The sequence below is a fragment of the Cervus elaphus genome, chromosome 21, assembly GCF_910594005.1.
Source record: "Cervus elaphus chromosome 21, mCerEla1.1, whole genome shotgun sequence".
In the NCBI taxonomy this organism is placed as follows: domain Eukaryota; kingdom Metazoa; phylum Chordata; class Mammalia; order Artiodactyla; family Cervidae; genus Cervus; species Cervus elaphus.
Window position 1 is genome coordinate 8,922,210 of NC_057835.1, and position 14,567 is coordinate 8,936,776.

A 14,567-nucleotide genomic window follows, 5' to 3' on the forward strand; every position below is an offset into this window, starting at 1 on the left:
TCCCCGTCTCCTCCCCGAGCGCGAAAGCCTGTGCATGACATGCTTGGAGCCCAAACTGCCAATTTGCCAAGAACCAGCTTTGTCCCTGGAGGTGACAAGGGAACAGATTTTCCCATAATGAATCGTCTTGGCGCTGTGCTCAGAAAGCTTTTCTTTACATTGCATTCCTTCAAAAAAAAAAAAAAAAAAACAACAGGGTAAAAAATCAATTCTGTTTTGGAAGAAACACTGGTGGGGGGAGGGGGCGTTCTCTCACCCATAACAACCCCTGTTCCCTCCAGAGAAATTAAACAGTCCTCCACGTGACTGGCCATCACAGGCTCCCGCTGCTGCCCAACACGGAAGGCACTGCCATCCCATACCTGCCCTGGGTTTTTTTCCTGTGGTCCTGCAGAGTTTATCTCTGCTTTCCTTGCAAGGTGGATGGGTGCGGACTGGTTTCCCCTGCAGACCAGAGAGAAATGGAAGCTGAGAGGTCAGCGATTCTCGCCCCACCTCCATCTCTTGCCCTTCTCCTTCCCAGTGACTGTGACTCTCGTGATTGTTGGCCCCTGAGGATGGACCCAGGGGCTGGAGCTGTGGCCGTGAATACAGTGAGGGTGATGCCAGCCAGGAGCTGGCCGGAGCTGTCACATGCTGGAGTTTTGGTTGGGAGCTGCGGAATTCAGACCATGAACCTTCTCTAATACTTAATCAATAAATAGAAGCTTCTCTAATACCTAGTCAATAAAGGAGAGTTGCCTTCACCCGTTAAGTGGTTTCGTGGAAGGTTGCCAGACAGCGGTCAGGCTCCTCATGCCTTCCGCTCTGGAACATTTGAAATGTGGGACAGGTCCTCTCACCGCAGAGGGATGTAGCGACGTGGAATAAATAGGAAACACTGTACCACAGGCCTTGGCACTGAGATGCATGAAAGGGACCCTCCCAGACCCCCACACTGGAGACCACCCATGGATGACAACGTCCCCATAAAACCCATCACGTGGGAGAAATTTAGGAGACCCCCCTCAAATCTGGCTGCATTCATTTTTAAACTCATTGTTCTTACTGTTATTGTTGAAAAGCAATACAGTTAAACGATATCAATTGCACACACAAAAAAAGTGAATGCGGTGAAGACCAGGTGCCCATCCAGCACGCTTTTCTTGGGTCTGTCGCTGTGCACTTGCTTGTGTCTTTCTGGAATCCATGTGCTCAGAACCAGGTGGGCGTGCACGTACATATACTTTTTATGTAAATCCCCCGAACCTATCAGACTTTTTCCACCATTTTTCACACTTTCCCACATAAATGTGTTAAGTGGCAGATGGTTTCATCACTGCACTGGCCTTCTCTGCTGGGAGGAGACGAGACTGGGATCTGAAAGTCAGATTCTGCGCCTCGTCCCCAGCAGACCTCCTGCATGACGCGAGCATGCAGCTTTGTCCTTCTGGGCCCAGAGTCCTGTCTGCACCAGCGCAGAGTCTCAGGCCTGCAGGACACGGGGCCGGGGGTCCCTCCTGCAGCCTGGGGCTCGTCCAGCCTGGGGGTCCCTTCTAGGCCTTTGCTCATTGACGCTCTTCTTGCCTCCTCTAGGGAGATCCTGGCATCAAAGGTGACAAAGGCCCTCCCGGTGGGAAGGGCCAGCCTGGTGACCCTGGGATCCCAGGCCACAAAGGTTACACAGGCCTCATGGGCCCCCAGGGACCACCTGGGGAGAACGGGCCGGCCGGTCCCCCAGGGCCTCCAGGCCAGCCAGGATTTCCAGGGCTAAGGGTAAGCGTGTGGGCGATGCTTCAAACTTGGGGCTCCTTGGGATTTCAAGGGAAGCCAGAGGGGTGTGTGGGCTCCAGAGGGACCAGGCTGCAAGTACCGGTGACCTGTGTGGACCGGGGCTGACTGCTGCTTGTCCTCTCTGAGCCTGCCCTCCCATCCCTCCCAAAAGGGACGAGGATGCCTCTCTCTCCCGACAGGCTGGCTGTGATGGTTAAATGAAATGATGCATGTGGCTTATAATGGGCTTGAGGATAGAGTCCCTCTGTCCCTGTGGTCCAGGCTTCACTCCTGGGCAGTGATGCTCTTTGCCCAGGACCCCATGCAGCAGGCAGTCGAGAAGATGCAGAGGCTCCTGGTGACCCGAGCTTCCCCATGGGGACGGCTCCCTCCCCGTCTGCCCGATGCCCGGCTCTGGCTCCCTCCTGTCTACTGTCTGGGGTGCTGGGTCTTCCCTCTGGGTCTTCTGGGTCTAGCTGTTCCCAAGTGCAAAAGGAAAGGCTTGTTGAGAGCAGTTTGTTTTTTCTCTGAACACAGTTATTCTTGTGGCCAGGCTCTTAACTTGACAGTCTCACAACACAGGGACACGCTGGCCGTAGTGTGTCGGGCAGAGCTGGGTGGGCCGGTCCCTGGGGGCTGGTTGGCAGGTCCGTGTGACCGCCCCACCCCTGCTCTGCAGCCTGCGTGGTCCTCGGGGGCCCCTCCTGTGGCCCAGAGCACAGGCCCGGGGCCCGTGCCCCGCCTACTCTGAGGCTCTGGCCCTGTCCCTGCGGGGCTCTGCGGTCAGCCTGGGTTTCACCCCCCTGAAGAGGCCAGGCAGCCAGGTGCTGTCCCTCAGCCAAGGGCAGGTGCTGGCGGACTCAGTGGGCTTCCAGAGCACCCCCACCCACCGAGTCTTTGCTGGGTGTCCTGCTGCTCTGGGTAGGAATGGGAATTCTGGGAGTAACATAAAAGATCATTGGCCAGAAAGGAAAAAAGGGAAATAAGACAATAAGCCTGATGCTGGGGCTGCAACAATGAGCACAGTAAGCCCACCCACCCTTGGGAGTGGACACCTCCCTGAAGGGCTCTGACGACCAGGGAGGAGCCCAGCGTGGCGTGAGGTCTGCTCTCACCGATCACCCCAAGAGCTGCATGTCACTGTGGGGGCCTGGAGGCAGGGCTCTGCTCCGCTGACCCACGGCTCATCGTCTGTGTGGGGCCAGCAGGGCAGGCCAGACACCAAAGCCGCCAAGTGGCCGATGGGAGGAAGCAAGCCCGAGATAGCGCGGGGCAGCCTGTGAGCTGGCCCTGCAGGTGGGGGGACTTCAGCCCTGAGAGACTCAGCGCCAGGCCTCCTGGGTCCAGGGCTGGGGAGGGGGTTTGTGCAGGAAGGAGAGGGAGCAGGTGCTTCAGGGGGAAAGGCGTCCAGGTCGCCATGCAAGATGCAAGGATGCTGCCTGCATGGTGAGGGGAGGGGAGATGGTTCTAGGTGTTAAAGGGATTGGACTTGGGAGCTGTGGTCTGCATGGCAATGGCCGTCTTGGTTTCCTGAGTGCTCTGGGTCTCAGGAGGCAGGCGGTCCTGGGAAGGTGAGTAACTCTGCTTTCCCACCCTCCTCCCAGGGTGAGTCTCCATCCATGGATGTCCTGCGGCGGCTCATCCAGGAGGAACTGGAGAAACAGCTGGAAAGTGAGTCGCTGGCTTTTTTACAGCATCGGGTCCTAGATGCTGTGTGAACCCCGGCGGTAATCCGTTCACTCCTCCTTCGGGACCTCTGCAGCCTGGCTTGGTAAAGGCAGCCTCAGGGCAGCTTCTGCAGAAGTCAGCAGAGAGGCACACTTTGCAGGCTCCTGCCAGCTTCTGACACAGACCCTGCTCCAGGCCGCTCTCTCAGGACGCTTGAGCTATGGCTGCTTGATTACCTCCAGGAAGGGGAGCTCACCACCTGCAGGACCAGCCTTGCCATCAGCCCTTATCTGTGCATTCAGTTGTTTATCTAATCAACAAGGAGCTCTGGCAGGCCTGCAATGGGCCTTGTAGAACTCACAGCCCAGAACAGGAGACAGAGACATAGACAAGATGACTTCGGTATAGTAAGGAAATGCCTGTGATTTTATGTGATGTGGAGGGCACAGAAGAGGACAGGGGAAAGAACCTAAGATGGCAAAGAGGGTGGGGAGCAGGTGAGGGAAGGCTTCCTGGAGGAGGGGCCATGGGAGCTAAAACCAAGGACCAGACTCCAGAGCTTGGACACAGCATGTGCAGAGACCCTAATGGGAGCTGGAACACACTGTGCTTTCAAGGAACTAGAATCCTTGTACTTCTCCTGTGTAGGATTTACTGTGAAATCCCAGTCTTGCATGAGCCCTGTACAGAGCAAGGACACAGGAAGGGAGGGTTGGGAAAGTAATAGTCATAGCACCAGCGTGTAGGGCCAGCCCCATGTCAGGTGGAGTTCTCAGAACCCAGACGTGTTTACTGACGTAAGGAAGCCTCTGTGAGCACGTGAGCCATGTATGATGGTTAAGATCAGAGACGCTAAGTAACCTACCTGAGGCTGCAGAGCTGGTGAGTGTCTGACCAGGGTTTGCATGCAGGCAGCTGGGCTCCAGAGTCCAGGCTCTTAGCCACCACATCCTCTCCCATCTCATTCCCCACCGCCCTCTGTGTTGGAAACTGTTAGGAGAAGAAAGTCGCAGGCCACTCTGGGCTCAGGAAGATCGAAAACCCACCACCATTCCCAGGCATGGGTGGGCAGTGGGGACGGGCACGCTTATTCACATGGTCAGGTCTCAGTGAAATTTTCCTCCTGGCACGTTTGAGGCTCTGCACTGGGTCTGTGGGCGCAGCACGTAACACGATGACTCTCTCACTTCCCTCTTGGGGTGTCCAGGTGAGTGAGCATGGTCCATCTCCCTGCCCAGGAGAACCAGAGACCGTTCCCTGGAGAGGACAGCACAGAGCTGGGCTGGTGGTAAGGAGGGTGAAGAAAGGAAGGATCTCAGAGGCTGGAACGGGGACTCCTGCCAGGCGGGGTGGTCCCGAGATCTCCTGTGTGCAAGCATGCCCATCGACAGCCTTTCTTCTGGGTGTTAGATTTGTCGGGCACATGAGGAGTTTCCAGTCCCTGGGCAGAGATGAGCCCTGTTTTGAATAAGTTCAGACGGAGCATCTGCTGAGCTGAGTCCTTTCTTCTAAACAATCTTGTGAGGAGGAAGCATCAGAAGCATCCGCTCCACATTCAAGATGAGAGCGTCTGGGCTGTGAGCCAAGCAGCTGTGTGCCCAGGTCTCGGGTCGGCGCACGCCCCACCCACTTCCTCGAGTGGGAGGGTGGGGAAGGGGCTGCTCGGGAGCGCCCCCCCACGAGGCTGTCAGAAGACCCGACTCTGCTTCAGTTTTACCACCGAAACCCAGGAGGGTGTCAGGATTGCCTCTCTGGGCTGGGTCACTCCCCCTGCCAGGTGAAGGGCTTGGCCTGATCGTCTGGAAAAAAAAGGAAAAGCCCCCGGTGGTCCTGGGGTGGGCTGTGTATTCCCAGTGCATTAGGAGGGCATGGAGGCCAGCGGCTGGACCTCTGGGGTTTTGAATCAGCCTGTGATCTTCACGATTCACACACCTAAGGATCAGTAATGACATCACGTCCAGCCGTTCATTTATAGATGAGGAATTCCACACTTAGAAGTCCCTAAGTTGCTCTGTGTAAGCCACTGAAGTCTCACCCTCCCCCACGGGCCTCAGTTTCCCCAGCCTGATAGCTACAACAGTTTCTGCTGCTGTCATTGCCGTCTCGAGGGAGGCAGCGACGTCCATGCCCCACTTAGGTCTCGTGCTGGGGGCCGTTGTGATGCCTCGTCTTGTCGGCTCCATCCTCCCACCAGCCCCACGGGATGGGGCTCGTTTCATTGCCCCCGTTTTGCAGAAAAGGCAGAGAAGGCTAAGAGAGGGTAGGTGGCTTGCCCAGGGCCACGCCGCTGGCAGTGGTGGCACTGGGACCCCAGCCCAGCCGCCTGGCCCCGGATCAGTGTCCACATGGACACGCGCCCTGCAGCGCGCTCTTGGTGTGTCTCTGTCACTGCTGTTTCACAGCTGTTACTGCCTCGAGCTTTGCAGTGCGCTGCCAGCCTGTCTTCGGTCCTTTATCCCGCCTTCATGAAACGTCTCTCTGGTTTTCTTATTCCACAGCCAAACTCGCCTACCTCCTGGCCCAGATGCCCTCTGCGCACACGAAGGCCTCTCAAGGCAGACCCGGGCCCCCAGGGCCTCCTGGAAAAGATGGGCTTCCAGGTCGGGCAGGCCCCGTGGGGGAGCCAGGAAGGCCAGGGCAGGGGGGTCTGGAGGGACCCTCTGGCCCCATCGGTCCCAAAGGTGAGTGAGAAGCTGGGAAGAGGTGCTTCGTAGAGAAGGAACCAGCATGCACAGCACATGCTCCGCTGAATATGCACGAGTCTGCCCATTCTGCACCCCTGCAGCCTGCTAACACCCTGCGTGTAGACATTGTGGAGTTTCTTCATCTGCCTAAGAGGTTTTCATACTTGATGTTTTTGCAAAATGATGCTTCTGGCAGGAGGAGCGTGTCTGTTTCCTGCTTCCGTCTTGGTCTCTCTCCGTCTCCACTGCTCACGGTCCAGGGAATACACATGATGTCTTTTTCCTCTTTCGAGAAGTCACTAAGAAATATGGCATTTAATCTCCAGGCAAATGGGCACTAGATGCCAGCTGTCCATGGGCTTCCCTGGTGACTCAGATAGGAAAGAATCCACCTGCAATGGAGGAGACCAGGGTTCAGTCCCTGGGTGGGGAAGATCCCCTGGAGAAGGGAATGGCTACCCACTCCAGTATTCTTTCCTGGAGAAGTCCATGGACAGAGGAGCCTGGCGGGCTACAGTCCACGGGGTCGCAGAGAGTCGGACATAACTGAGCGACTAACGCTTTTCCATGGGAATAAAATGGTTTGAGCTAAACCTGGATGTGGCTGCCAGCTCTCCGGCTCTCAGGGGCATACCTGACCTGGACATGGCTGTGCTGGACACAGCGAGCCTCTCCTGCAAGGACGGCAGTGCCTGCCGCCGTCAACAGCGCCCAGTACACAGAGGAAGGCATTGTCTTTGCAGGCGGACAGATGTGGAAGGGCGGGGAAGGACCTGGCCCCAAATTCAGCAGCCTGGTCATTCACCCCTCTGTCCGGCAAGGAATAATCATGGGGTAGGGGACAGGCGGTGCTATCATCTCAGCGGCCACATCTCCCTCCTTCAGTCTCCCATTCCTTAGTTCTTTTCTGGGGCGGGGATGGGGGCGGGCACCACACTGTGGGATCTTAGTTTCCCAACCAGGGATTGAACCCACACCCTAGGCAGTGACTGTGTGGAGTCCTAACCGCTGGACCGCTCGGGAATTCCCCCTTAATTTTCATTCACTGAGAAGCATCACCTTGTAATGTTTCTCCTTCTGAGCTTTTTTAAAGTCTGTCTTCTGTTGGTTGATGAAACAAAATATACTAAATAAATGCCAATAAGAAAGTGTAAAGCATAGAAAAGTCAGACTGTGACAGAAGACTGACCGAAAATAGTAACTGGAACAATAGATAAGAATGGCCTAAAATCTCCATGAACTGGCAAAATTTCAATTTGGATTATAAAAGATAATACAGGAGATATTCTAGAGACAACATATCAAAGAAAAGGAATGATGAAACAAAAAAGCTGAGAGGCAGTTTAATCAAGTTTGTATAGTATTAACCCCAATATCGTCTCAGATATGCTCCCGGGGGAATGAACCCTCTTTCTTCTGAACATGTAAGGGTTTTAAATTCCTGTGATTATTAACACTTACCTGATTCTGCTTCATATTAGAATGTTCTTTGTGTCCTGCATCGTCTGTCTTAGAATTCACGCTTCTCAAGAACAGGGCTGTGTCTTATGTATACTCAGGTTTGTTTATCTCCCAGCTCCTCCTAGACAAAGGCTCAGATAGAATGCTTTGAGAACACAGGGACGTGTAGGCATGTGTCAGTGGGTGTGTGTGGACATATGTGTTTGTATAGGAGAGAGTGTGAACATTTGGGTGTCTGATGTGTTTATGAGCGTATGCGTGTTTGTATAATGTATGTGTGAATGTACATATGTGCATGTATCATTGGGTAGTTATCACACTGGAGTGAATGTTTACATGTGTGTTTGAGCAAATGTTTTGGAGGGGCTGTCTATTTTGGTATTCACATGGGCATATTTCTGAGTGCAAGCATGTGCTTGAGTGTGAGTGTGCATGAATGAGTGTGTGAACAGAGTGAGGCATCTGACACAGTGCTGGCCTTGCCCCCCAGCCCCATGGTGGGGCCCCTTCCCTCCACCACCATTGTGAGTTTCCATCATCAAAGACACATATTTTTCTCACCAGGTGAGCGAGGAGCCAAAGGTGACCCAGGTGCACCTGGAGTTGGCCTCCGAGGCGAGATGGGACCCCCTGGGATCCCAGGTAGGAGTGGTTCGGCTGGAGTCTGGGGTAGGGGAGGGACCAGGCCCCAGGGTGTCAGACGCAAAGGGCAGCCGTTGCCTGCACAGTATCTGCGGGGACCGTTCTCACCTCTCCAGGCAGAGCGCCCAGGCCATGGGCTGTTTCCTCTGAGCCTGTGGCATCCTCAGCTCACTAGTGAATGCAAGTAGTGACATCAGGGCTCGTGTGCGCTCCGGACGGAACTTGAACCACCGTCTCTTTCTTTTGCTCCTTGGTCCAGGTCAGCCGGGGGAACCTGGCTATGCTAAAGATGGGCTTCCCGGGAGTCCCGGGCCTCAAGGAGAGACAGGACCAGCTGGACATCCTGGCCCCCCGGGCCCCCCCGGCCCCCCGGGCCAGTGCGACCCCTCGCAGTGTGCCTACTTTGCCAGCCTCGCTGCTGCTCGACCCGGTAACGTGAAGGGCCCCTAGAAGATGCCGGGATGCCAGGAGACGCTGGTGGATTTCTGAAACTTGAACGCAGAGCCCGATGGGAAGCCAGAGGTCTTAAGACATTTCATCCACGTGTTTTTTTTTTTTTCTTTCTTTTATCATGTGTGGTTTTTTTTGTGTCTTGTTTTTCTTAAGAGACCTCAACATTATTAAAACCAACAGATGCTGCCGGTCGGTCAGATTATAATATTATTATTGTTAATTATTATTATTGTTATTTCATATGGTAATGCTTTTCGAGTTTTTCCCCTCTGCTCCGAAGTTGGGGAAACCTGATTTGTGAGGCAGAGGACGTTTCTCGTTCTCCTGACGGTCCCCGATTGAAGTTTAGCTGCCAATTCTAAGGAAACTCTCGGTGCTATGAAACCCTGACCAGACTTGCCAAACTTACCTCTTTCCTCAAAAGGAGACTTTAAGAAAATGAGGACAATGGGCTTCTATTCTTGGTTGTGCCCAGAGGTCGCCCAGGGAGATTAGCCGACAATCGCTGCTTCCCAGGAGAAGTAAGTGAAGCAGAAAGAGAAGGAAGGTGCAGCCTCTGCTCTGGATGGCGGGTGCATGCAGCAGAGGGCAAATCCGTCCTCTGGGAGCAGCTCAGTGCCTCCAGGCCTCAAGCCTGCAGAAGGGACACAGTGCACATGGCTGGAGGCTGCTTCCTGGAATCTTGCGGCATCTGCACCAAAAATGAGGGAGCTGGCGTGGAAAAAGACACCCCTGTGTGTTCACTTGGCTTCTGAGCCATGGATAGGCTCCTCCCTGCCCCCTCTGTTGGTTTCACTCACTTTAATTTTGAAATGAGAGGGTCCAGAGACCACTCCCGTGTGTCTGATGCTGGGCAGTTGGCCGGGGTGCTGGCCAGAGCCAGGACGCATGTGTCTCCAGCTTCTGGCGTTGAGTGTATGTCTGTGAATGACTCGCCCGGCTCAACAGGTGCTCAATAAATCTGAGTTTCCTTTTCTTTTGCTTCCTGTTATGGTTCCTTCCTTATCGCCAGCATCTGCCCCCATGTGGACCCCTCGAGGCCAGGGAGGCATCATTTTTCCCCCGGGGAGCACAGAACAGAGCCGCCATTCAGGCCATGTGCTCGCTTTCCCCATGTGTGAGCAAGCGTGTGTCCCCCGGCCCATTCCTGGATTCAGAGCCGGGGCAACTCTTAGGGGGTGTGGACCCTGCAGCCTCAGGGGCACAGGCCTCCCCATGTGCTCACAGCAGATGCGGGTGGGTGGGAAGGACCCAGGTCTACAGCTCTGCCTGGGGGCAGCTTGGGGGCCATTTCCAGCCCCTGGCCTGAGGACCACCATCATTATAGGCGCCATCATCCATCATCCCCTGTTACCACCCTGGGGCTGGTTCAGTGAGAGTCCAGACCAGGGCAGGAGTCACCCCATGACCCCACCCTGACCTCACACCCACACCCAGCCTCACACTCACACCCCTGCATCACACCTGCACCTCCAGCCTCACACCCGCACCCCTGGGTCACACCTGCATCTCCAGCCTCATACCCACACCCCTGGCCTCACACCTGCACCCCTGGATCACACCCACACCCAGCCTCACACCCACACCCCCGGCCTCACATCCACACCCTGGCCTCACACCTGCACTTCCACCTCATACCCACACCCCCGGATCACACCCGCACCCCCGGCCTCACACCCGCATCCAGCCTCACACCCGCACCCCTGGGTCACACCTGCATCTCCAGCCTCATACCCACACCCCTGGCCTCACACCTGCAACTCTGACCTCACACCTGCACCCCTGGCCTCACACCTGAACCTCAGTCCCACACCCGCACCACGGCCTCACACCCGCACCCCTGGATCACACCCACACCCAGCCTCACACCCACACCCCCGGATCACACCTGAACCTCAGCCTCACACCTGCACTCCCACCTCACACCTGCACCCCCGGATCACACCCGCACCCCCGACCTCACATCCGCACCCAGCCTCACACCCACACCCCTGGCCTCACACCTGAACCTCAGCCCCACACCCGCACCACGGCCTCACAGCCGCACCCCGGATCACACCCACACCCAGCCTCACACCAGCACCCCCAGCCTCACACCCACACCCTGGCCTCACACCTGCACCCCCGGATCACACCCACACCCCTGGCCTCACACCCGCACCCAGCCTCACACCCGCACCCCTGGATCACACCTGAACCTCAGCCCCACACCCACATCACAGCCTCACACTCGCACCCCCGGATCACACCCACACCCAGCCTCACACCCACACCCTGGCCTCACACCTGCACCCCCGGCCTCACACCTGCACCCCTGGCCTCACACCCACACCCTGACCTCACACCTGCACCCCTGGCCTCACACCTGCACTCCCACCTCACACCCCCACCCCTGGATTACACCCGCACCCCCGGATCACACCCACACCCAGCCTCACACCTGCACCCCCGGATCACACCCACACCCCCGGCCTCACACCCACACCCTGGCCTCACACCTGCACTCCCACCTCACACCCCCACCCCTGGATTACACCCGCACCCCCGGATCACACCCGCACCCAGCCTCACACCTGCACCCCCGGATCACACCTGAACCTCAGCCTCACAGCCACACCCTGGCCTCACACCTGCACTCCCACCTCACACCCCCACCCCCGGATTACACCCACACCCCCGGATCACACCCGCACCCAGCCTCACACCCGCACCCCTGGATCACACCTGAACCTCAGCCTCACACCCACACCCTGGCCTCACACCTGCACTCCCACCTCACACCCGCACCCCCGGATCACACCCACACCCAGCCTCACACCTGCACCCCCGGATCACACCTGAACCTCAGCCTCACAGCCACACCCTGGCCTCACACCTGCACTCCCACCTCACACCCGCACCCCTGGATCACACCCGCACCCCCGGCCTCACACCCACACCCAGCCTCACACCCGCACCCCTGGATCACACCTGAACCTCAGCCTCACACCCACACCCTGGCCTCACACCTGCACTCCCACCTCACACCCGCACCCCCGGATCACACCTGCACCCCAGCCTCACACCCGCATCCAGCCTCACACCCGCACCCCCGGATCACACCTGAACCTCAGCCTCACACCTGCACCCCCGGCCTCACACCTGTACCCCCGGATCACACCTAAACCTCAGCCTCACACCCACACCACGGCCTCACACCCGCAGCCTGGCCTCATATCCACAGTGCAGCTCTGAGAGCCCTTTGGCTTCGGAGTCACCTAACGCATGGATGAAGCCCCAGCATGTGAGTGAGGGAAGAGGAAGTCACTACCATTAGTTCTAAACTGAGATGGATATAAACCCCGGGTGCTTGGAGGGTCGGACAGAAAGTTCCAGATTGTAGACACACCAGCAGAGTCAGGAGAACTTCCAACATACCTTTGTTCCAATACCTGCAGTGCACAGTCAGTGGGGCAGTCCCTGCTCCCACGAGTATCACCTGGTAACAGAGCAGACCCCACGGCATGTGGTACGAGGGGCCAGGACAAACTATGGTGGGCTCCAGGGGGGTAGTTTCCGTCTCCAAGCTGGGACCTGCCTGGGGCCACGAGCTGTGGTGTGGGCTCTGGTCCCAGATCTCGTGTGTGTGTGCTCAGTCGCTCAGTCGTGTCCAACTCTTTGTGACCCCGTGGACTGTAGCCCGCCAGGCTCTTCCGTCCATGGGATTCTCCAGGCAAGAATACTGGAGTGAATTGCCATTTCCTCCTCCAGGGGATCTTCCCGACCCAGGGATAGACTCGCATCTCCTGCACTGCAGGCGGATTCTTTACTTACTGAGCTACCTAGGAAGTCGGATCTCAAGACCTGCAAAGATGAGATGCTTCCTCCTCAGGGTCTGAGGATGCTCCAGTGTGTTTGGAAGGAACAGAGAGTGTGAATAAGTGGTCCAGATAATTAGGCCCCAGCCTGCTGTTTCTGGTGCTTTCCAGCCAACCCTCAAATTTCTGCCTGCTGATGGCTGCAGCCCAAGGACCCATCTCCATGAACCTCTGTTCTTTTCTTGGAATGCCCTGAAGGAGGTGCAGGAGAGTTGATTCTGGTCCCCAGAAGGAACAGTTATCTAAATATCTAACTGCATTTAGATAGTTGATAAATGATGACAGACCAGGGGCTTCCCAGAGGCCTCCAGAACCTGTGCTTCTCCTGTGTGGAACCAGTAATAAAGCTCACCTCTCTTCCAGCCAGAGGTGGGCAGCAGGAGTGGATTCAGCCACACTGGTATTGGCTTGGAAACATTCTGTCCTCTGCTCAGGGCACAACCGTGATCGTTACTGGAGGCATGTTGGAAGCTCCCTGATCAGCAGCCTTCCCCTTCTGGGAGCCAGGATTTGTGAGAACATCCCTGGATTGAGTTCAGCCCAGCGTCAGGGCAGATCTGCCCCTGGTCAGCTGTTAATCAGCGACCCTCACTTCTGGTCCCTCGTGAGCTGTCCAGGTGAGAAGATCCCCTCTGCACTGCACCTGTGCCAGCCTGGGGATGTCAGCTGCATCATTGAATAGCCCACATTTCCATTTCCTCCTTTGTGAAATGGAATTAACAGGAATTCACAGGATTTCAGTGGGGGGGGGGGGGGCGGTGCTTCCTTGGTGACTCAGAAGGTAAAGAATCTGCCTGCAATGCAGGAAACCCAGGTTTGATTTCTGGATCGGAAAGATCCCCTGGAGAGGGGAATTGCAACCCGCTCCAGTATTCTTATCTGGAGAATCCCAAGAACAGAGGAGCCTGGCGTGCTCTGGGACCGCAGAGGATCGGGCATGATTGAACGACTAACGCTTCTAACTTCTTCACAAGATGTCCATGAGGCTCATTTTTTTCTTGCAGCTTTATTAAGATGTGATTGACATGTAAAATGGTAAAATTGTAAGGTGTGCAACAGAATGATTTGGTATATGTATGTTTTAAAATGATGACCACAAGAAGGTGAGTTAACACCTAAAAGCAGGGCACATGAATCCACCCTTTACAACATCTCATTTTGTCATCCATCAAGAGCAATTGAGGGATTTCCCTGGTGGTCCAGTGGCTAACACTCTGTGCTCCCAATGCAGGGGCCCTGGGTTAGAAGCCTGGTCAGGGAACTAGATCCAATATGTCACAACTAAAAAAAAATCACCAAGATTCCATGTGCTGCAACTAAAATCCTGTATGCTGCAAAAAGACCCAGCACAGCCAAATAAATAAATATATAGAAACAAATGCTTTTAACAAACAGAGTGATTGAGTCCACTTTGCTCATCTGTTTACAGTAATCCAAGTAGAGAAACTTTTCAAACCAAATATTTGCTTCATATGTTTTTCAAAGCATATTCCCCTAGGTTTAGATCCAACCAGTCCATCCTAAATGAAATCAGTCCTGACTATTCATTGGAAGGACTGATGCTGAAGCTGAAACTCCAATACTTTGGCTGCCTGATGTGAAGAACTGACTCATTGGAAAAGACTGTGATGCTGGAAAAGATTGAAGGCGGGAGGAGAAGGGGACGACAGAGGATGAGATGGTTGGATGGCATCACCAACTTGATGGACATGAGTTTGAGTAAACTCTGGGAGTTGGTGATGGATGGGGAAGCCTGGCATGCTGCAGTCCATGGGGCTGCAAAGAGTTAGACATGAGTGACCAACTGAACTATTTATCCTGTAACACATCTATGAGGGGCTGGGCTTGGTTATTTCTTCCCATGGTAATTTAGAAACAGTGGCAGAACTGTGAACCCACCTATCGCAAATACACACACAACACGCTGTGGGACTACACGGAGCCGTCCAGGGAGCTGGAAACTGCAGCCTTGACCCAGGTCACCTTGTTTCCTTCCCCGGTGTTTTCTCATGATGACTGCTTTCTCCTGGCTCTGTGCAGAGGTGAACTC

The 14,567-nt window shown here is 55.5% G+C and overlaps 2 protein-coding genes across 2 annotated transcripts in view; both read left to right on the forward strand.

Annotated features, from left to right (window-relative positions):
• The window catches only part of COL22A1 (collagen type XXII alpha 1 chain), a 219,267-nt gene extending 209,632 nt beyond the window's left edge, over positions 1-9,635 (forward strand). Inside the window, exons 60-64 of the mRNA XM_043880230.1 lie at positions 1,576-1,755; positions 3,357-3,423; positions 5,919-6,101; positions 8,130-8,207; positions 8,467-9,635. Of these exons, the coding sequence (XP_043736165.1) occupies positions 1,576-1,755; positions 3,357-3,423; positions 5,919-6,101; positions 8,130-8,207; positions 8,467-8,657 (699 nt within the window). The 3' untranslated portion in view covers positions 8,658-9,635. The remainder of the gene's footprint in view (positions 1-1,575; positions 1,756-3,356; positions 3,424-5,918; positions 6,102-8,129; positions 8,208-8,466) is intronic.
• Positions 9,636-9,683: 48 nt separating this feature from the next.
• LOC122679667 (extensin-like) lies at positions 9,684-11,824 on the forward strand. The gene is made up of 2 exons (XM_043880540.1): positions 9,684-9,777; positions 10,560-11,824. The coding sequence occupies exons 1-2, from the start codon at positions 9,684-9,686 to the stop codon at positions 11,822-11,824; spliced, it is 1,359 nt and encodes a 452-aa protein (XP_043736475.1).
• Positions 11,825-14,567: the final 2,743 nt, after the last annotated feature.

Coding starts and splice junctions, on each gene's coding strand:
- LOC122679667 (XM_043880540.1), top strand. CDS start 9,684: ATGTGGACCCCTCGAGGCCAGGGAGGCATCATTTTTCCCCCGGGGAGC. Junction 9,778..10,559: donor TGTGCTCGCTTTCCCCATGT/GTGAGCAAGCGT, acceptor CCTGAACCTCAG/CCTCACACCTGCACTCCCAC.